Source organism: Rhinopithecus roxellana, chromosome 3 (genome assembly GCF_007565055.1).
Source record: "Rhinopithecus roxellana isolate Shanxi Qingling chromosome 3, ASM756505v1, whole genome shotgun sequence".
NCBI classification, from domain to species: domain Eukaryota; kingdom Metazoa; phylum Chordata; class Mammalia; order Primates; family Cercopithecidae; genus Rhinopithecus; species Rhinopithecus roxellana.
This window is the reverse complement of record NC_044551.1, coordinates 164877617-164900265: the sequence shown is the minus strand read 5'-3', so window position 1 is coordinate 164900265 and position 22649 is coordinate 164877617. Positions and strand designations below refer to the sequence as shown.

The following is a 22649-nucleotide window of genomic DNA, read 5'->3' as shown; positions in this document are numbered from 1 at the left end:
TAATTAACTTTCTGCCCCTGTCTTTTTCCTCTTCTCCTTCTGGAACTCCCATAATGCAAACATTTGTTTGATTAATGATGTCCCATTAGTCCCTCAGTCTGTCTTCACTCTTTTTCATTCTTATTATTTCTTTTTTCCTCTGACTGAACAATTTCAAAGGATCTATCTGCAAGATCAGAGATGCTTCTCCTCGATCTAGACTTCTGCTGAAGCTCTATATTGTCTTTTATTTGACTCATTGAGTTTTTTAGCTCCAAGATTTTCATTTGGTTCTTTTTTATGACATCTATCTCTTGTTAAATTTCTCTTTCAGACAATAAATTATTTTGATTTTGTGAAATTTTCTATCTGTATTCTCTTGTATTTTGATGAATTTTCTTTTCCTTTCTTTTCTTTTCTTTTTTTTTTTTTTTTTTTTTTTGAGATGGAGTCTCACTCTGCAGCCCAGGCTGGAGTGCAGTGGTGTGATCTCAGCTTACTGCAAGCTCCACCTCCCGGATTCACGCCATTCTCCTGCCTCAGCCTCCCGCGTAGCTGGGACTACAGGTGCCGCCATCAGCCCTGCTAATTTTTTGTATTTTTAGTAGCGATGGGGTTTCACCATCTTAGCTAGGATGGCCTCAATCTCCTGACCTCGTGATCTGCCTGCCTTGGCCTCCCAAAGTGCTGGGATTACAGGCGTGAGCCACCGAGCCTGGCCTCTTGCTGAATTTTCTTAAGATAATTATTTTGAATTTCTTTTCAGCCATATTGTAAATTTCCTTTTCTTTGGGGTCAGCTACAAGAGAGTTGTTTTCCTTTGGTGATGTCATATTTCCTTTCTCATGTTTTTTGTGTTCCTGTGTTTATGTCAGCAAATCTAGTGGAACAATCACGTCCTACAAACTTTACAGAGTAACTTTAATACAGAAAGACTTTCACCTGCATACGGGTTTTGGTGTGCCAGTTGTGAAGGCTGTGGTGGCTCTGGTTCTGAGTTGATGCAGTGGCATAGCCTTTGTGCAGCTTCTTCAGCTGCAGTCAATGTCAGTGATGACTGTAGGTGCCTCAGTGGCCTAGGCTGTAGGAATGTGTGGCAGTGATAGGGGCAGCACAGGTTGTTAGGGTCTTTGGTGGCAAGACCTTTTGGGGTCCTTCTAGTTTTCCCCACAATGGGCAGACTTAGCCAAGAGGGCTTCTCTTGGTGTTAGATCTGACATGGCCTACAAGCAGTTTCAGCAACAATGGGTTCCAGGGCTCAGGTGCTCAGAGTAGCGGTGTAGTTGGGGCCCTAGCCTCAAGGGTCTTGCAAGCCTATTGTGGCAGCTGGGTCTTGGGCGTAGGCTCCCCCTCTGAGTTAGGGTTGAATGCAGATTGCCAGAGTCTGTGATTCTGAGAAGCCCCAGCCCCCAGCAGTTTGAGCCAGGTCATCAGGTTGTAGTTGTGATTAGGACCTTGGGAGGTAGGGCACAACAGTGGCCTGGCTCCAGGAAAGAAGAGATGCTCTGGAGATTTGGGCCTGGGGAGCAGGGGACAGCTGCAACTCATGAACCAGAGCCAGTAGAGCACAGTGGCAACTCCGGTCCCACATGATAATGCGTTGTTAGAGGTGAGTCTGGACCCTGGGATGGTAGGACTCGGCAGTAACTCAGACTCTGAGGCCAGGTGGAAGTGGCAGCAAAACTCTGGAATGGTGGAGCACAGTTGTTGCTTGGGCCCTGGGTGGCAGTGACTCTATTCCTGAATGAGGAGGTGTCTCAGCAGCTCAGACTCTAGGAAGCTTGTCCAGTTCCAGGGAAGCAGGGTACTAGAGTTGTTTGACCTGTAGTGTGGGGTGTCTCAGATCAGCCACTGCTCCGTTTTCCTGGAACGTGGGGTACCAAGTCAGCTCAGTTTCGGAATACATGGCTCTTCAGCTCAGTCAAGTAACTGATTCCCTGGGAGGTGACACTGCTTCAGCTCAGGCCCAGGATGTATGTGGCTGCTCTGAGTGGCCAAGACATTGTTTCCCTGGGATGCAGTGTGCTGCTGCAGCTTGGGCACAGGGGAGCATGGCCGCTGTGGGTGACCAAGGTACTGTTTCCTCAGGACACAGAGTGCCATTTCAGCTTGGGCCCTGAGGGGGCAGTGACTGGGAGGCGTAAATGGAGCAGCTTTCCTAAGACAGTTTTCCCTGGGGGGCAGTGCATGGCTTCAGCTCAGGCCCCAAGGGGCAGGGTGCAACTGCGACTGGGGGGTGGGGGGTAGTTATATGAAGGAGTCCCACAGCTGCTTGGCCCCAGAGGGTAGGGTGTAGCAACAGTTTGGCTCATGGATGGGCAGATCTTTTGGCAGGAGTGGTTCAGTAATGGCTTAGCCTCAGGGATAGAAGGGTGCCATGGCCACTTGTCCTGGAGAAGGACACACTTCGGCAGTGGTTCAGTTCCAAGATGGAATAGTGCAGGAGCCACATGGGCCATGTGGCTGGTGGGGCCACAATGTGGCTCCTTCTCTGGGGAGAGCACAGGATTCCCTTACGAGTTTCCCAGAGGGGCCCAGTGCCTTCAAAGACAGCAGGGGTCCCAGTAGTGAGGACTGTAGGTGTCCAAGGTGTTGATAGGTCTTCTGGAATCCTCTTGCTCACCTTTTCCCTTCAGGGAAAGGTTCCTCCTGTTCTGAGCTGATCCTGGTTGGGTAATAGGGTGGGGAGGCCGGGTGTTTCTTCGGTTCTCTACCACATTGCCTGCATTTGTGTGCTCCACAGAGTTTCTGCTACTCCTTTGAAGTACTCCAGCATGCTCCTTTAGTTATTTTCATCAAAATAGAATTGTTCACTGTTTCGGCTGTCTTTGTAGAGGAGATGAGCAGTAAAGGCTTCCAGTCAGCCACCTTGCTGATAGCAGTCTGCCAAGATTCATGTTTTTGACAAGAGTCAAACCACAGAAACACACATACACACTCACACCTCATAAATAAGGTGAATATTCAAAATAGAGATGAGAAGACATTGCAATGTACTTAAGTAGCAGTAGATTAGGGTACAGATCCTACAGCTCTTTTAGGACAATACAAGTATCCTAATAAAATGGAAAAATATATGGGCAGATCATTTCATAATAAAACAGAATGGATAATAAGCCATGTGAAAAGATGTCAACCTCACTCATAATCAATGAAATGCAAATTCAAATAACAATGAGATAAAAATTTATATTAATCTGATTAGCAAACATTTAAAAGTTGTAAAAAGTAAAAACAGGAAACAAAACGAACGCTAGCAATTTGGAATATTTTTCAGTGTTCGATCCCATAACCCCGACCCAGGACTTCATTCTGATAAACAATCTAGGGAAACCTCTGCACACAGGTTGCATAAACCTGTTCATGGATGCAGTGTTTGAAGTGGTTTGTTCTTCAAAAATGATGATTAAATGGTGGTATGTTCATGCCATGAAATTATATGTAGCAATTAAAATGAATGAACTCCTCAAACCCTTTGCCTCAGTGCAGAACCATCTCCAGAGGCCAGTGATGGCCACTTTTGCTTATGGCTCATTTCTTTGCTATCTACTATCTCATTTCTTCCATTGCCATCCACTTTTATTAGAGTATGTGGGGTTTGCACTCACAACAAAGGAATTTTGTTTTAATTATGGCTTGTCCACTCTGTTAATTTTTTGGTCACGGACAACTAATTAAATTATTCTGTGGTTTTGGCCTTAAAATATCCATAGGGGCCGGGCGCGGTGGCTCACGCCTGTAATCCCAGCACTTTGGGAGGCCGAGGTAGGCGGATCACGAGGTCAGGAGACCGAGACCATCCTGGCTAACACGGTGAAACCCCGTCTCTACTAAATATACAAAAAATTAGACGGGCGAGGTGGCGGGCGCCTGTAGTCCCAGCTACTCCGGAGGCTGAGGAAGGAGAATGGCGTGAACCCGGGAGATGGAGCTTGCAGTGAGCCGAGATCGCACCACTGCACTCCAGCCTGGGCGACAGAGCGAGACTCTGTCTCCAAAAAAAAAAAAAAAATCCATGGGACTATCTGTTATCTTTAAGAGATAAAAAGAGGTTGTGAACTCTGCTCAAGTTTCATCCTGGATGTGGAAAAGGACAACTGCCATTGGTTTTAGAAGGATAGTGATAGAGAAAAATAAATTTGCTTTGATGATTGCAATATATGATCCATTTAATCAATGCCCTTGTTACCACTGTATTTTCAATATACTGTTACAGAAAGTATAAAGGGTATAAAGGGTAATACAATATTATTTTTCTAGTTAAAATCTTATTATGGGCCGGGCGCAGTGGCTCAAGCCTGTAATCCCAGCACTTTGGGAGGCCGAGACGGGCGGATCACGAGGTCAGGAGATCGAGACCATCCTGGCTAACACGGTGAAACCCCGTCTCTACTAAAAAATAAAAAAAAAAACTAGCCGGGCGAGGTAGCGGGCGCCTGTAGTCCCAGCTACTCCGGGAGGCTGAGGCAGGAGAATGGCGTGAACCCGGGAAGCGGAGCTTGCAGTGAGCTGAGATCGGGCCACTGCACTCCAGCCTGGGGGACAGAGCGAGACTCCGTCTCAAAAAAAAAAAAAAAAAAAAAAAAAAATCTTATTATGGAGGTTGAGGAAGGGTGGTCTATTGCTATTCAAAAGTGATTGTCGCAGAACAACTTAACACTACCGAACTATATGCTTAAAAATGATAAGCCATGATTACATCACTGCACTCCAGCCTGGGTGACAAAGCAAGACCTTGTCTCAAAAAAAAAGTAAATAAATAAATCAGTGGGAACTGAGCAGCAGACCCTCCTCCAGAAGGAACATGCATTTTTTTCACCAAACCAACCCCTATTTCACGTTACCTCCCTGTCCTGTAGGCATTGGGATGTGCGCCCCTTGGTTCTTAAAAGTGATTGAGATAATAAATTTTATGATACATATATTTTTACCACAATTAAAAAAAAGAAACTCAGGCTGGGCATGGTGGCTAATAATGCCTGAGGATCATGCAAGAGGGTTACTGGAGCTCAGCAGTTGAGGCTGCAGTGAACTGTAATCACATCACTCCAGCCAGGGTGACAGAGCAAGATTCTGTCACTAAAAATAAGAATAAAACAATAAAATCCTTATAGAATGATGCACTAAAAATGTGTACATTATATTTATACATAAATGATACCACAACAAAGTTGATTTGAAAAAAGAGATTTGAGGCCAGGCACGGTGGCTCACACCTGTAATCCCAGCACTTTGGGAGGCTGAGGCAGGTAGATCACGAGGTCAGGAGTTTGAGAGCATCCTGGCTCACACAGTGAAACTCCGCCTCTACTAAAAATACAAAAAATTAGCTGGGCATGGTGGCGGGCGCCTGTAGTCCCAGTTACTCAGGAGGTTGAGGCAGGAGAATGACTTGAATTCGGGTGGCAGTGAGCCGAGACCGTACCACTGCACTCCAGCCTGGGTGACAGAGCGAGACTCCATTTCAAAAAAAAAAAAAAAGAGAGAGAGAGATTTGAAGGGCTACTATGTGGAAGACGGAATTTAACTTTACTTGTGATCCCAAAGGTAAGAATAAAGACGGACACATTGAAGCCTGTGGGAGACTGAATTTGGCTGAGTGTAAGAAGAATGTACAACGGTGAGGAAGTTGACCAGGAAACAGCGATCTCCCTTTCCCCAAGGCTTTCAACAGGAGCTGAGTGGCCATGCTTGGGTACTGGTGCAGAGAACTTCTGTGAATCAGGTAAGGACTTCAAAAGTTGCTTCCAAATCAAATATCCTGTCCTGGATTGTCCAACCTTTTCCCCCTGTCCTCTTCTGAAGAACCCAGGGACGCACATCCCAATGCCTACAGGACAGGGAGGTAATGTGCAAATAGGGGCTGGCTTGGTGAAAAGAATGCATGTTCCTTCTGGAGGAGGGTCTGCTGCTCAGTTCCCACTGATTTATGTATTTACTTATTTTTTTAAGGCAAGGTCTTGCTCTGTCACCCAGGCTAGAGTGCAGTGATGCAATCATGGCTTATCGCAGCCACAACCTTCCAGGCTCAAGTGATCCTACCACCTCAGTCTCTCAAGTAGCTGGGACCAGAGGCATGTGCCACCACCCCTGGCTAATCTTTTATTTGAGACAGAGTCTCCCTGTGTTGCCCAGGCTAGTCTTGACCTCTTAGGCTCAAGCCATCCTCACATCTCAGCCTTCCAAAGTACTAGGATTATAGGCGTGAGCCACCATGCCTGCCCTCATCCCACACCGACCCCACCACTGATTTTATTTGAAAGAATGTTGACATATATTTTGAACTTTCAGAAAATATACAAATTTAGATTTTCACCTGAATCCTACTGATATTAACCTATCAGCAAAATTTTAGTACAAATCAACCTTTATGTTGCCCAAATACCTTAACAGGTGGAAACCAGTTTGTGAGCTCTGTATACCAAGTCAGATTATTTCTCTTTCCTGGTTCGTCTTCAGCTTTACAGAGCAGTGACATCATCTATAGAAAATGGTAATCTTTTTTAGCTTTTAGAAGTGTGTGGTTAGCCTCTTTATTTTTATTAAAATATTTTATTTTATTTTCCTTGGAATTACAGCCATCAATATGTGCACACAAAATTCATACACAAATATTTCATAACAGCATCATTCATATGAAATAGGCAAAAGGTGTAAACAGACCAAATGATCATCAACAGATGAATGGATGAGAAAATGTGTCATATTCACACAATGGAATATTAGCCATAAAAAAGAATGATAAATGATCCATGCTGCTACATCGATGAAGCTTCATTATTAAGGGAAACCAGCTGGACACAAAAGACCACATGTTGTAAGAGTCCATATATGAAATGTCTGGAAAGGCAAGTCTATCAAGACAAAAAATATATTTCTGCTTGCCTGCAGTTGAGGGTGAGAATGAGGAGTGATTGCAAATGGGCACGAATTATTTTGGGGGATAATGGAAATATTCTAAAATAATGGATGCACAAATCTGTGAATATATTAAAAGTCATTGAGTTGTACATGTTAAGTGTGTGTATTGTATGATATGTGAATTACATCTCGATAAATCTGTTAAAATAAATATATGCTAATTATAACAAATGAAACCCGGTTGTTGTGTGAAGAAAAAGTTCTCAGTCTTCCCACCTCCTTCCCATATTCAACACCCCTCAACCAATAAGCAGCATTGCCATGATCAGTTTGGGGTGAACCTGTCCCTCCTTTTCTTTATGCTTATGTAACCACACATATGCACCTGTGTAGATTTCCCCCACCATTCATTTTTTGTAACAGAAATAGGGCAACACTACGCAAATTACTGGGAACCTGCTTTGCTTATTGACCTCTGGCTTTGGAGTGCGACCCTGGCACTGGGTAGCTGTCTAACTGTGCGAAACGTACTGAAACCTCTGTGCCTCAGTGCCTCTTCTGTAGAATAGAAATGAAAATGGTAACTACCACACAAGGTTACTGCAAAGATTAATTGAGTTAAGATGTACAGAATTCTTAGACTAGTGCCCAGCACATAGTAAGTGCAATGTAAGTTTTAATTACTACTTTTCTTTAATGGACCAGTTAATCTTTTTTTGTTTGCATCCTTTTGGAAAGCAACATTTGCTTTCAAGATTGTACATGGTATTTGGTGGCATTTGCATTAATTGTATGTAAAGTAAGACCCAGTAAGATGATAGGGTCTTAAATATTTTTAGTGTTTTCCTTAACGGTGGTATGCTCTCTGAGTGAAGGACGAGACTATTGTACTCACCACCTTGATGTAATTATTTTAGGTGGTATCTGTCTCCTGTTAGACTGTGATTTTCTTTGGAGTCAGAGATTTTATTTTCTTCATTTGTTTCAGGCAAAAGGAAGGCACTCAACAAATGTTTGTGTTCCAGTAACACTAACTAGCATTGCGTGAACATCTACCATCTGCCAAGCACTTTACATACATTGTGTCCTTAATCTACAAAACAGTACCACAGGATAAGCCATAATAATGTCATTTTACTGAAGGGAAACAAAGGTGCAAGCATGTCAAGAAAGCTCTTCAAGGTCACAAAGCTAGTAATGGCAGAGCTGTTTCCTCTGTACTATATTATGACCCCTTAAGTGGATACGAATCATCTTAAATGTTTCTTGTTTTATTTCCTGTGATATGTAGAACACGGCTCATTGCTCAGTAGATAATTTTTGAACGAATTGATGAATAAATGCATTTTCTTTTTAAATTTATTGTGAGTTAAAACAGCATATAAAGAAATAAATGTTAATACATGAAGTATACTATGTTTGAGAACAATGTAAAACATCAAACTTGTCTTCAAGGAAATTAATACTGAGTTGAGTCAATGAGACACATAAATGGGGATATGTGAGCATTATATGAGGAGCTCAGGGAAGGAAGAGACTTGAGGTGGTGAATATGGTAAAAGCTCTAAGACAGAGGAGTCATTTAGTCTGATTGGTGAAGGACTGGCAGCATTTGGGTGAAAGCAGAAGTGTGCAGAATGCCGGGATGCAGAGTCACATGCACCAAGGGAAGAGTTGTGTCCCGAGGACACTGAATAGATTCACTTGATTTAGGCAGAGTACAGGGAATAGAGAGAATTGAGGGCTCAAGGCGAACCTTGGTTTTTCAGTCAGTTGATTTTAATTGCCACATTGGGGCCTGGAGGTCTCCAAGGTCATACCTGGTAAACAATTTTCCCCCGACTCCTCTTAAGGAGGACTTGGCAATGCTCCTGAGGCAGGATTGCTGCTGCGCCCAAGGGTCAGGAGGTGGTTTGATGAGACACCAGTTCCTCCGGGCTGAGTCGGTTCGGGTGAGCGAGCGAAGGTGCCTGGGGGAGGACGCTCCTGCCTGCTGGGCAATGGGACTTGGGCAGTTTGGCCCTGCCCAGGGAGGGAGCCTCTGTAACCATCGCTTGTCAAGGACAGAAGCCCTGGGTAAGTACTGACTGGATGGGCTACTCTGACTTCATAGCTAAACATCCAGAAAACCAGAAATATTTCATTCGGCAATTAGTATGAGGTTCTTCTGTGTGGGATCCCCAGTCTGAGGAAGTAGAGCTATTAAATTCATGCAAGAACATATTTTATCACCGACAGAGTCTTTCTCTGCCACTTACTCACCCATCCATTCACTCAACTGAATACAGCATGTCAAAAAAATGCTTTTTTTCTCCCCAACTGCATACACTTAAGGAAATAAGTTTATTTATGCAAAGTGTGAAGCTTAAAATCATTTTCAAGTTTCTTCTAAATCTCAAATTCTATGATGCCAGGGCTCTAATATGCAAAGTAAATTATAGGCCTCAGTGCCAGGAGACAAAGAATGGAGCAATGGTCAGAGCTGTGGAAGGTAAATCCAGGAAGACTTTTTGAAGAACTAGATGACGGAAGGGAATCTATCCTATTTGGAGACAATGTTCTGTGTGGGAGTCAGAGTTAAAACAAGCTACTTCATTCAGTCTTTGTTAATACTTAATTCAGTCTTTGTTAATTAAGCTTACTGAACTCAAACCGTAGTTTTCTGGTCTTACACTGCAAAATGTGGGTTATTATTAAGTATTTTACAGAAGCGTCTTAAAGATCACCCTAAAGCCACATGGGGTATGATGAGATACTGTGTGATTCCTCGAGTGAGAGGAACAGGGTCGGGCGCGTCTGCAGAAGAGGAGGATGTGATGGAGGATGGGTGGAAGGATGCTTTGGTGCCTAGTAAGTTTTGATAGTGGGTTTAATCTCCCAAAAACTAATAAGAGAGCTACACATGCAGGTATAATAAAAGGGTGAAATTAGATTCAAATTTAAGGATGGATGTTCTACCAACGAAGATGTTTCAGAAGGAGTTTGTAGAACCCCCTGCTTCCCTCAGACAGAGGATGAAATTTTCTGGCTTGAATGTGGCTCTATTGCAGTCAGACAATATCATTAAATTAGTAGACTGGCATGAAGAATATGAAGAATATAGTACTACATGCTGTTGAAAATAATTTAAACATGATTTCTGATTTCAATAAGTGTATTATTTTTAGAGGTCATGCCTAGACACACAGATGTACACACAGACACAGACACACAGAGATGAGCACAGACCAGGCATAGTGGCTCATCCCATTGCTTTGGGAGTCTGAGGCAGCAGGACTGCTTGACCCCAGGAGTTCAAGACCTGTTTGGGCAACATAGGGAGACCCAGTCTCTACAAAAAATACAAAAAATTACCCAGGCCTGGTGGTGCATGCCTGTAGACCCAGCTTACTCAGGGGGCTGAGGTGGGAGGATCACTAGTGCCACTGCACTCCAGCCTGGATGACAAAGCGAGACCCTGTCTCAAAAAAAAAAAAAAAAAAAAAAAAACTGCAAAAAACAAAACCCAGAGAGGTGAGCACAACCATTGATCTTTGTAATGCAGAAATTCATCTGTATCAAATATGCACATGAAATGCAAGAATGCTTTATGCGTGCCAAGGGGATAAAAATAGGGATTAAATTTTAAACAGATAATTTAAGATTAGAAAAATATCAGCGTTGGGTGGGATGCTCAAAACCACCTAACACATCTTCCAGTTAATGCAGGAACATTTTCACATCATCCTGAAAAGTCAACTTTCACCCTCTGAATGAGCAGGAAGCTTTCCAGTGATGGGAATATCACATTTCCAGGCAGCCTATTTTTAGACTGCTTCATTTTATTCAAGTTTTTTTTTTTTTTATTTAATATCAAGCCACAGTCTGCTCTCTTGTAAGTTTCGCCTGTTGGCTCTAGTTTTGACCTTTGTAGAAGAACAATGCAAGTTCATCACATTCTCCACTTGAGATCTTTCAACTTGCATACAGGCCATCAGGCTTGCCTTTGAGACTTCTGTTTTCTGATCTAAAAACTCAATTAAAATGCCTAATTTGATAAATATGCTATTCTTAATTACCCTGAATTGAGCATTATGTATTGTATACATCTAAATATCTCTGTACCTCATATATATGTACAATTATTATGTGTCAATTAAAAATGACACATAAAACACCTGTTTCTCAGGCAGGATGTTTTCAGATGCCTTATTGCTTTTTATTGTCCTTTGATCCTACGATTTTGTCAAAGTTTTAATCCAAGTCTGATGCCAAGATCATGCAAAATACTCAAACTTCTGTCTGACCAGTGCAGAGTGTGGGCAATGTATATATTTTTTAAAATGAGAGGTTGTGCAGAGACCATCTGTGAACACCTAGGGAAGGCGGAGATGAAAACGAGTCAGTAGGAAGCACTTACATCAGCCTAATGTCGTTTTCTTTCTTTGCTGAAATGACAGCTTTGGGAAACAGGAAAGGATATGGATGTGTTGAAGCTATCACCTTCATTTGAGGAATATGGAACTCAGCAAAGCTTGCATAGCATGGTCGTTTCCTTCAATGTTTGGAGGACTGTCCGTGGGATGGGGGTTTGTGCTTACTCTGGGTGCTCCCCTGATGAGACCCTCCCCACTTTTCTGCGACATGCCTGCGACCCTCCACGGAAGGCTGAATACCGCCCAATATCCAAGCTGGTTTGATCAGGACTTGCCTTGTGGTCAGACTCTCCTGGGTTATGAGATGTAGGACCAGGAATATGTCCGAAGCCCAACATTGGTTTCACGTGATTCTTTCAACATCTGCTGCTGAAAGAGGAAAAGAGCTTCCAGGGAGTTTGTGAGAAGAGTTTTTGTTTTCGTGATTACCAGATACAGGTATGAAGCAGACCCCAGCAACTGGGCCCAGAGGGAGGATACAGAAAAACTCTAGGAGGGATTGGGGTGTCTCAGAACTGCAGCAACTGGTCCCTGAGTGTAGACCTGTGGCGAGTGCAGGGAGGGCATGCCGAACCGTGAGGAACTAGGGAGTCACTAGCCTCAGGGAGCACGAGGTTTAATGTACCGTTTCAGGTTGGCGTGGCATGGATGCTACAGTTCTACAGATCAGCCTATTCTCAGCAGGACCCAGGGAGTTAGGAAGCAGGACATTTCCTCCAAAGAACGTACTCACAAGCAGGCAGGCAAGTCCCAAGGCCTTGGTTAGGCAGAAGAAAACCAATAGGATGCAGCGGAGATAGAAAAAGGTTTAACCTAGACACTGCGTGCACATTGGGACTCTCTCCTGATGCACTAGATCCCAGATAAAAGGCACCAGACCCCAGGGAAGCAGGACTACCTCCACATCCCGCTTTCCAAATATGACTGGCACTGCAGCGAGATGTCATGCATTTCTAAGGACCTGCCAAAGAGCTGGTGCAGGTGAGTGCCTGCATGAGCCAGGGACTTAATGATCAAGCACTTTCATGTGCCAGTCATTGTTCTAGGCACTGAAATTGTAACTGTGAACAAGACAGTCCCAGCTCTGCTCTCTGCGAATTCTAGGGTGGTGGGATAGGGAAACAATTTAATCAGAAATTAAGGTGAACATGGTAAATTGTATAAGGGAAAGTTCAATGCACCATAGGGTCATAGAGGAAGGACTCATCTCAGGCAAGAGAAGTCAGAGAATATCTCTTAGAGGAGACTTTCTTAACCTTAGCCCAATCGACATGTTTGGGCCACAGATAATTCTGTGTGTCCTCAAGGTGGGAGGGCTGTCCTGTGCATTGTGGGATGTTCAGCAGCACTCCTGGCCTCAAAGCACTGAATGCTAGTTGGATCAGTGAAAAATGTCTACAGACATTGCCAAATGTCCCCGGGTTGAGAGCTGCCGCTTCAGGTAAAGTGACCTGGAAGCTGTGGCTTGAATCAAGTGGGAGGTAGAGGCTGATGACCAGTTTTCTGGTTTTGTAAACTGTAGAGTTTGCTGGCGCCCTTCCCCTGGCACACAAGGAGCAAGGCAGTTTCTTGCGGGAGAGTGATGAGTTCGGTATTGGACATGCTGAGTTTCTGGTTCCCAAGACTCATCCAAGAGGAGATGATCAGCAAGAAGGTGGAGTTTTCATAGGCAGGTTTTGTTTTTAACAGGCAGGTGTGGTGAGGCCAGCAGATTGGGAGATGAGTGGCATTTAAAAGGTGGTTTGTTACTCACAGTTCCTGAAAGGAGGGGGCATGACGGGCTATGCAGGGCCATATGGTGAAGCACACAGTTAGGAGGCAGAGGAGCGAGGAAGCCATGGACGAGAGCCTTTGCTGTGGTTCCTCTAGGAACGAACCGGTGAGGCAGGGGACCCCGGCCTCTGATGACCTGGCGGAATAATCTCAGCACACTCTGGGATATAAAGGCTGTCCCTTCCTGTCTCATTCTTGGCCCTGTGATGATTAGCACAGGTGGACAGTGGCCCACAGTGTGAGAGCCCAGTAAAGATACTGTGAATTTTTGGCTGGGGTGTGGGTCTGGTTCATCGGTTTGCATGTGAGAGCTGTGCTTTCAGGCTAGCACTAGCACTAGGAATTGCCAGTCCTGGGAGGGGCATCCCTCTTGGGGTCAGCAAAGCCTCAAAATATCAGAGCATCAGAAATACAGAAAATTCAAAGGCATACAGATGAACTATAGAAAATAAAAAGGTTAGTACAGATGAACCATAGAAGTCCGAAGTTCAGGAGACAGATTAGAGGTAAAGAGACACATTTGGGTGTTAGCAACACAGTGACTCTGTGATTCAAGCTCTGGGGAGGATGGCGTTTCCAGGAAGAATCTGTAGAATGCTAAGAGAAGAGGGTCTGGGATGCAACCCAGAGAAGGAACCCAAACATGTAAGAGATGCACGGAGAAGGAGGAAGACATCAGGGAGGGAAGGGAAGAGGTTTTTTGTAGAAAGGGGCAGCAGTCAACACATAAAATGCCAGGACAAAGATGAGACCTGAAATGTCCACTGTGTTTTCCTATAAAATGTGATGAGGACAACATCCATATAGCAGTGGGCTGAATAGTGAGTGCGAGGGGAGGTCTCTGAAACGTCGACACAGGTAACTCTTTCAATACACTTGTCTCTGAAGGGGAGGAAAGAGATGGGGCAGTAACAAAAGGGAAAATGGGGTGAAAGGAGATGTTTTTCATTGGAAAGGTTTGACCATGGATCATTTCTCTTGAGCAAGAGCCACTAAAGAGGGAAAAGTTAAAGGTATACTGGCAAAACTCAATTATTCTTTTAAGCAGAATTTATTAATCTGATTTTAGTCATACAGACTCTAGAAAATTGCATGCTTCCGGAATTCGGTACATGGGATGGATAGATAATGAGTTAAGGATATTAGCAAGGCAATGTTTGACATGATGGATTGGGAAATACAAGTACAATGCACATAAAGATGGAAGCAGGCGGCTGACAGAGAAAAAGGGGCACCAGAGCATGGATGAGGAAAAGGGGGCAGGGGCTTCCCTACGCAATTTCTTGGTTTGAGATTCTGAATAGGGGATCATCAGATGGTACAAGGGGCTGTGAGGAAATGACCTTTCCGTGTCTTTCCAAAATGGAGCAGTGAGGTCTTGTACTATGATTTGTATCTAGTCTGAGCCTGGATTTGGTAAAATTCAGCAGTCAGTGTGCACTGCAGAAAGGGGCACTGTGTTTTGTTTTTAGTCAGTGTCCTCCCACATAATCTTTGTCTTCTATGTCTTTAATGAATGGCTGTCAAGTTTGCAGTTTTGGTCTCTTCCATTCTATCCAACTGAGCTTTTGAAGCTAAGTTCAGTTTTCCCGGTTTCACGCTGTCTTATTATCTTACCTACTATGGTGCTGTTGCTTTAGGGATTCTTGTTTCACAGTAATGAAATCCTTTTGGATTACTGTCCTGTCATTTATCATATTAACTGTATTTCTAAGCTTTTGTTCAATTGGAAATATACTAAAAGTATCTATATGTCACTGTAAAACTCATTGATAAAAATATAGATCAGGAGGCCGGGCGCGGTGGCTCAAGCCTGTAATCCCAGCACTTTGGGAGGCCGAGACGGGCGGATCACAAGGTCAGGAGATCGAGACCATCTTGGCTAACATGGTGAAACCCCGTCTCTACTAAAAAATACAAAAAATTAGCCGGGCGTGGTGGCGGGCGCCTGTAGTCCCAGCTACTCGGAGGCTGAGGCGGGAGAATGGCATGAACCCGGGAGGCGGAGCTTGCAGTGAGCCGAGATCACGCCACTGCACTCCAGCCTGGGCAACACAGCCAGACTCCGTCTAAAAAAAAAAAGAAAAAAAAAATATATATATACATAGATCAGGAAGGGTTGAAAACTTTGTGCTGCTAAACAAGAAACAGGCTGGGCGTGGTGGTTCACGCCTGTAATCCCAGCACTTTGGGAGGCTGAGGCGGGTGGATCACGAGGTCAGGAGATCGAGACCATCCTGGCTAATGTGGTGAAACCCCATCTCTACTAAAAATACAAAAAATTAGCCGGGTGTGGTGGCGGGTGCCTGTAGTCCCAGCTACTTGGGAGGCTGAGGCAGGAGAATGGTGTGAACCCGGGAGGCAGAGCTTGCAGTGAGCTGAGATCGTGCCACTGCACTCCAGCTTGGGCAATAGAGCGAGACTCTGTCTCAAAAAACAAAACAAACAAAAAAACAGGAAGCATTGCCAATGTATTAATGTCTTCATGTTGCATGGGAAACAAGTCTTTCTGGAACATTTATGTGCATTGAAGATGGTGCCACCTTTAGGAATGTGTTCATTAATTCACTCAATAATATTTGCTGAGAACATTTTATTCACCAGACTGTGCACTGGAAGATGAGGATACAATGGTAAGTAAAAGACTCAGTTGCGTGGAACTTAAAGATTACTGATACAGACAGACAAGTGTTAAAAGTATGTGTAGCATATTCTTTGTAGCTTGCCGAATGTATCACATCCTTTAATCTCAATCCAAATCCTTTGAAATAAATTACTTTCTCTGTTTTATAGGTAAGTAACCGAGATTCACAGAAACAAAATTTCCCAGGATAGGTGTCACAGCTGGTCAGCAGTAGAGTTGATCTTCAGGGACCGATATGAATGGTAAAGCCATTGCTGTCTACTATGGTGGTCATTCAAAAAATGGCTTTGATGTATTGGTTAAGCTACATATAAATTACTTCTTTGCTGTTATTAATTTACAATTTATCCATCTTTTCCACAAGGGCATCAAGGGTGGTGTCCAAATGCCTTACCGGAGTCATTGATCCAGCGTGGATCCATTGATGATGACCTTCAGTCCAGTAAACTTAACAAAAAGAGGACAGAGTTAATTCGGCAAAAATTGTTCATATTGAGCATATTGTAGGCTCCTGTTCCCTTTTTTGCTTTCTGACGTACTTTCTTATAATCCTGTTTAGATTTTTTGTCATAAGAAATGTGAATTTTAAAGTAGAGCAAATTTTTATGCATCTCTCACTTTCAGTTTATCCAAATGTGTTGGCAATCAGGTTTCTTAGAAGAAATGAATTTTGATGAAATTTGGACGGATAACCTAATGTTTCACTCAATGAACTTTATTCAAAATCTACTGTGTGCCCTGAATTACAATAATATTAATTTAACACCTCTTGTGTAGCATAAAGAAAGACACTACTTTTTTTTTTTTTTTCTTAGTGTCGTGGCACAATCTTGGCTCACGCCAACCTCCGACTTCCAGGTTCCAGCAATTCTCCTGCTTCAGCCTCCCGAGCAGCTGGGATTACAGGTGCCCATAGCCATGCCTGATTATTTTTGTGTGTGTGTATTTTTAGTAGAGACAGGGTTTCTCCATGTTGGCCAAGCTGGTCTCAAACTCCTGACCTCAGGTGATCCACCCACCTCCACCTCCCAAAGTGCTGGGATTACAGGCGTGAGCCACCATGCCCCGCTGAAAGATACGAATATTTATTTTACATTCATTATGTTAGCTACCACTAAGGAGATCACAGCTCAGAGAGGGACAAAGACATACAAAAAGAATTCCAGTGAGTGTGACAAGTGCTAGAGAGAAACTGTACAAGCAGGGTTGGGCTAGAGAGGAGGAATCAACTCTTCTGGAGCAGCTGAGGAATGGATTTATCCCTTGAAGAGAGTGTGTATGTGCGTGTGTGCGTGTGTCTGTGGTAGTCCAGGCATCATGACACACCATAGGAAATATATTTGTTGCTAATTGGTTTTCTTTTCTTCTCCAAAAGGAGGGATCTACACTCTTCTCAGTCATTTGCTGGTCAGGCTTGGGGCTTCTTGGATTGTATGGGCTGACCGTAGTCGGAAAAGCAGGTGGGCACCCAGAGGTCAAACAGGGCTCCCAGGCTGGTTAGGCCTGGTGGGTAACCTACTGAAAGAGGCTGCCTGTCAGACCAGGAAGTGGGGCAAACGGGAGCAACACAGAATAGTAATGCTACATGTTACGTCTGAGTCTTTTAAAAGCAGTTTCCACATTATTGCATTTGACCCTAATCTCAGTGCTGTGATACGTCATGTCTACTTTCAGGCAAAGAAATGTTGGATCTAAAGGACTGACTGGCCTGGATGAAGTCCTGGAACAAACAGGCAGCAGGATTAGGATTCAAACAAAGGCCGTATCATTCCCAAGCCAGTGATTTCCACCCTGAAGAAGAGAAGAGAAAGAACACCGGACACAACAAACTGCACAGCAAAATAGATAATCAAATACATGATTTAGTATCCAGGGAATCCTGCAAAATAATGTTGTAATTTGTGCTGAGTATACGAGGTATTCCATTTCCTTCTGCGGTTTAGATGGGCGAAAGGCTATGGGAACTTTCAACACCAGTTTTGAAGACGGCTTCATTTTGGTGGGATTCTCAGATTGGCCGCAACTGGAGCCCATCCTGTTTGTCTTTATTTTGATTTTCTACTCCCTAACTCTCTTTGGCAACACCATCATCATCGCTCTCTCCTAGCTAGACCTTCGGCTGCACACACCCATGTACTTCTTTCTCTCCCACCTGTCCCTCCTGGACCTCTGCTTCACCACCAGCACCGTGCCCCAGCTCCTGATCAACCTTTGCGGGGTTGACCACACCATCACCGGTGGAGGGTGTGTGGCTCAGCTCTTCATCTACCTCGCCCTGGGCTCCACGGAGTGTGTGCTCCTGGTGGTGATGGCTTTTGACCGCTATGCTGCTGTCTGTCGTCCACTCCACTACATGGCCATCATGCACCCCCGTCTCTGCCAGACCCTGGCCGTCGCCTCCTGGGGGGCGGGTTTCGTGAACTCTCTGATCCAGACACGTCTCGCAATGGCCTTGCCTCTCTGTAGCCATCAGCTGAATCACTTCTTTTGTGAGATGCCTGTATTTCTGAAGCTGGCTTGTGCGGACACAGAAGGAACGGAGGCCAAGACGTTCGTGGCCCGAGTCATAATTGTGGTTGTTCCCGTAGCACTAATTCTAGGCTCCTATGTGCACATTGCTCATGCAGTGCTGAGGGTCAAGTCAATGGCTGGGCGCAGAAAGGCTTTCGGGACTTGTGGGTGCCACCTCCTAGTAGTGTTCCTTTTTTATGGCTCGGCCATTTACACCTATCTCCAATCCATCCACAATTATTCTGAGAGTGAGGGAAAATTTGTTGCCCTTTTTTATACTATCATTACCCCTATTCTCAATCCTCTGATTTATACACTAAGAAACAAGGACGTGAAGGGTGCTCTGTGGAAAGTACTATGGAGGGGCAGAGACTCAGGGTAGGAGATGAAAAAATGGGCAGTAAAATTTTCTGTAACAGCTCTTCAATCATAGATCCTACCCTGTTCCTTGGAGGGCAGTTGGTCAGTAGGAAACAGCCCTCAGTCATCCTCAGAATTGATTTTTACTTTTGTTTTTTCAGTGGGACGGAGTTTCACTCTTGTTGACCGGGCTGGAGTACAGTGGCGCGATCTCGGCTCACTGCAACCTCAGATTCCTGGGTTCAAGTGATTTCCTGCCTCAATCTCCTGAGTAGCTGGGATTACAGGCGCCCACCACCATGCCTGGCTAATTTTTGTATTTTTAGTAGACATGGAGTTTCACCATGTTGGCCAGGCTGGTCTCGAACTCCTGACCTCAGGCAATCCACCCACCTTGGCCTCTCAAAGTGCTGGAATTACAGGCATGAACCACTGTGCCCAGCCGTCCTCAGAGTTTTAGTCCCTTCCTTGTTTAGAAACTGAAAGTAGGGATCTCTTAGGACTCCTTCTTATTCAGTGTCTATGATCATTGTGCAGCCAGCAGTAAGTGCTGGTTTGTATCACAACTTTCCAAAGGAACGAGATTGAGAAGAGGCTGTATTGTGTCCAGTTATGGAGAGTGGGATGAGTTCTAGGCAAGACTGAGAGTGATAGAAGACTTAACTGGGAATGACGATGCCTTTCCAAGGTCAATGACTCCCAGCGTGGTGCCATGCAGACGCACTGCACCCGAAGGCAGACAGAGTGAGTTCCCCCTGCTCTTCTAAGCAACTGCGACCCTGCTGTGCACCCTCACATCTCAGGGCCCATTTCTAAGGTCTCTAACAGAGGCTATTCATGTCCGATATTTGGAGCACATAAGGAGATCATAAACAGAGGTGCTTCATGGAGCATGTAGAGTTTCAGGTTTGGATGCCATTTACACCCTTGAAGAAAAAGACAAAATCATCAGGGTGGCATTGAGTAAAAGGAGCATTGACTCTTACTAGCTGCACCAGGAGTCTCTGTCATGCCGCTTGGTGCCATGGATAAGATATTTTCCATGCAAGAGAGAAGATAATAGAGAAGAAATGAACACACGAATAATGAGCCAAGAGGAACAGATATAGAAAAGAAGAAAGGATAAGGAGGAGTGACAACACTGAAAGCAACAGATTCCTGCGGAGGGGAGTGGTGGGAGGCTCAAGGAGCATGCGGCTAAAGTGTGAAGACAACAGGTACTGGAAGTTCCACCACTGCCACTTCATCCCACATACTTGGTTTCATATCAAAGTGTGGCATCCTTATTAATAAGCTTTCACAGTCTTGCTAAATTTCATGTTGAGGGAATAATCTTTTATTCTGATAACAATAACTAATATTTGTTTATATCTGAAAACCCTTTATGCACAAAATGTTATTAGTCCTTACAGTTGTATTGTGAGAGTGAGTTTTGTTGTAGTCCCTATTTATTCACAAGAAACTGAGGTTCAGAGGGTTGAAGTCACTCAAGTTCACATAGCAAATATGGGGTGAAGCTGAGATCCGGGTTTCTGAAACCCTAAATCCAACCCTTACTACAACACCCTCCTAATTCTCTTTTTCTGAAAGGACATTTTTAATAGGGAAAGATTGAATTTGGACAGAAGGGTGGCTGGAGAGAGAATCAAGTGTCAGCTTAGTGTACTTTCATAGTTTTGCTTTGGTTAATTCTGGCCAGGGTTCTAGACTCTTCTGAGTTACATATTCGTTGGTCAGAGGGCATATTTCTTTTCTTTGCACAAAGCTAATGTGTCCTGTAAAAACAGTTACCATTTATCGAACACTTACTATAGTTATATTCAAGCACAGTTCAAACACCATGCTATATAATATACATCACTGACACACTAAATTCTTACCATATGGAATGTAGGTACTATTTCCCTCCTCCCATTAGTTCTGCTGATCTAGAGACTGAAAGTTAGATAATCATTTTGGGTGATTTGCCTTAATTACCCCGGCACTAAATGGTGGGGCAGGATTTGAACCTGGCCTGTTTTATTCCAAATCCTACCCAAGTAGCCACTACTTCAAGACCAATTAAAAAATGTTTATTAGCTCAACCTATAAATTGCCTGGAACAAATGATTTTTCTCCTGCATCCTTGTCTATCTAAGTCTAAATAATCCAAGTGTATACATTACCTAATGAAGAAAAGGAAACTATTTGAACAAGCAGGAATTTAATAAAATTGTTTTGTGGTTAATGTGTTCTTTTTTCATTTGGAAAGCAGAGATATAGCCTCCTAATTACATTAGAGGGAACATATCTCAGAGCTGAGCAATTTTAAGAGGTCACTGGTACCGTTGGGTACACACAGCCATTGCTCTCACAAGTCAGGTCTTGTGCCAGGCAAATGCCATCTCCACGGGAACCTATATCCCTTGCGCCTCCTTGGACCTTCTCATCCGTAACAGTGGCTAATTGATCATTAGAGATTTTTGTGTCCTCATAGCCCTCCCGGAGCCAGTGAGCGGTTCCAGGGTCCTTCAGTTGCCCATTTGAGAGAGGAAGTCAGAGGTGACTGGAGCCAGTGAGCGGTTCCAGGGTCCTTCAGTTGCCCCTCTGAGAGAGGAAGTCAGAGGTGACTTCATGAATGGAACAGAATATAAGCACCTTGGCACCTTTGTCTGTTAGAGCCCAGCTGGCTGCCATTTAAACCTGCTGCCGTTCGTCCTTTACCTGCTAAACCACCTAAACAGAATTTTGAGCTAGAAATAATGATGCATGTAAGGCCTAAAACTGGGACATATTTATGGAAAGACAGGGAAATATCGGAGAAAAGAGATTGTGAGGATTGGTTCGCAAAAGAAAAAAATTAAATTGATGATTTTGTAGAGAAGAAAGAATAAGAACTTAGAGACATTTCAGTGAATATCAGGGAAAGCCATCTTTAAGAAACTCATACAACCAAGTCAATAGCAAACAGCTACATATTTCTCTCCAAGCTCTGTTTTAGTTGCATCTCATAGATTTTGGCATGTCGTGTCTGCACCTTCATTCATATCAAATTATTTTCAAAATTTCTTTGTGATTTCTTCTTTGCCCCGCTGATCATTTAAGAGTATATTGTTTAATTTCTATTGGTGACTATTTAAATTCTATTGGTGACTTTTCCTAATTTCTTTCTGTTATTAATTTCTAATTTCATTCCCTTTTGGTCAGAAAACACACTTTATACTATTTCAATCCTTTTACACTTATTGAAGTTTGTTTCGTGGTTCATCTTGGACAGTGTTGCAGGTGTACTTGAAATGAACATATTTTCTGTTGTCATTAGGTAGAATATTTGATAGCTGTCTTAATTTAGGTCTAGTTGGTTCATAGTATTGTTCGAATCTTCTATTCCTTGTTGATCTTCTGTTTAGTTGTTGTATTCATTATTGAAAATAAGGTATTGACATTATCTACTATTATTGTTGAATTGTCTACTTTCCCTATATATCTGTCTGTTTTTACCTTATGTATCTTGTTAATAGGAGACATATGTTTATAATTGTTATGTGTCTAATGAATTGGCCCTTTTATCATTATAAAATGTCTCTTTTTACCTCTAGTAACTTTTTTTTTTGTTTTAAAGTCTATTTTGTTGGCTATAATTATAGCCATTCCAGCTTTCTCACAGCTGCTCTTGCATAATGTGTCTTTTTTCATCTGGAAACTTTTAATCTCTCTGTGTCTTTGAATCTAAAGTATGCCTCCTATAGACTGCATACAACTGCACATTTTAATCCAACTTTACAATCTCTCCCTTTTGATTAAAAGGTTTAATCCATTTATTGTTGTTATTGATAGAGTTGGATTTTGAAGCAAAGCTTTGGCGTCTCCCAGATAACTACCCCTCTTTTAGTTTTCCTTTAAGTTCTGGGATACATGTGCAGAATGGGCAGGTGGTTCATAGGTGCCCATATGTCATGGTGGTGTCCTGCACCTGTCAACCCGTCGTCTAGCTTTTAAGCCCTGCCTGCATTAGGTATTTGTCCTAGTGTTCTCCCTCCCTTTGTCTCCCACCCCCGACAGGTCCTGGTGTGATGTTCCCCTTCCTGTGTCCACTTGTTCTCATGGTTCAACTCTCACTTATGAGT

At 43.5% G+C, this 22649-nt stretch overlaps 1 protein-coding gene across 1 annotated transcript; it reads left to right on the top strand.

The window, feature by feature from the left end:
• Positions 1-17629: 17629 nt before the first annotated feature.
• On the top strand, positions 17630-18565 carry LOC104671522 (olfactory receptor 2Y1). The gene is given in 1 exon segment (XM_010375023.2): positions 17630-18565. A coding segment is annotated over 1 exon segment (936 nt).
• Positions 18566-22649: the final 4084 nt, after the last annotated feature.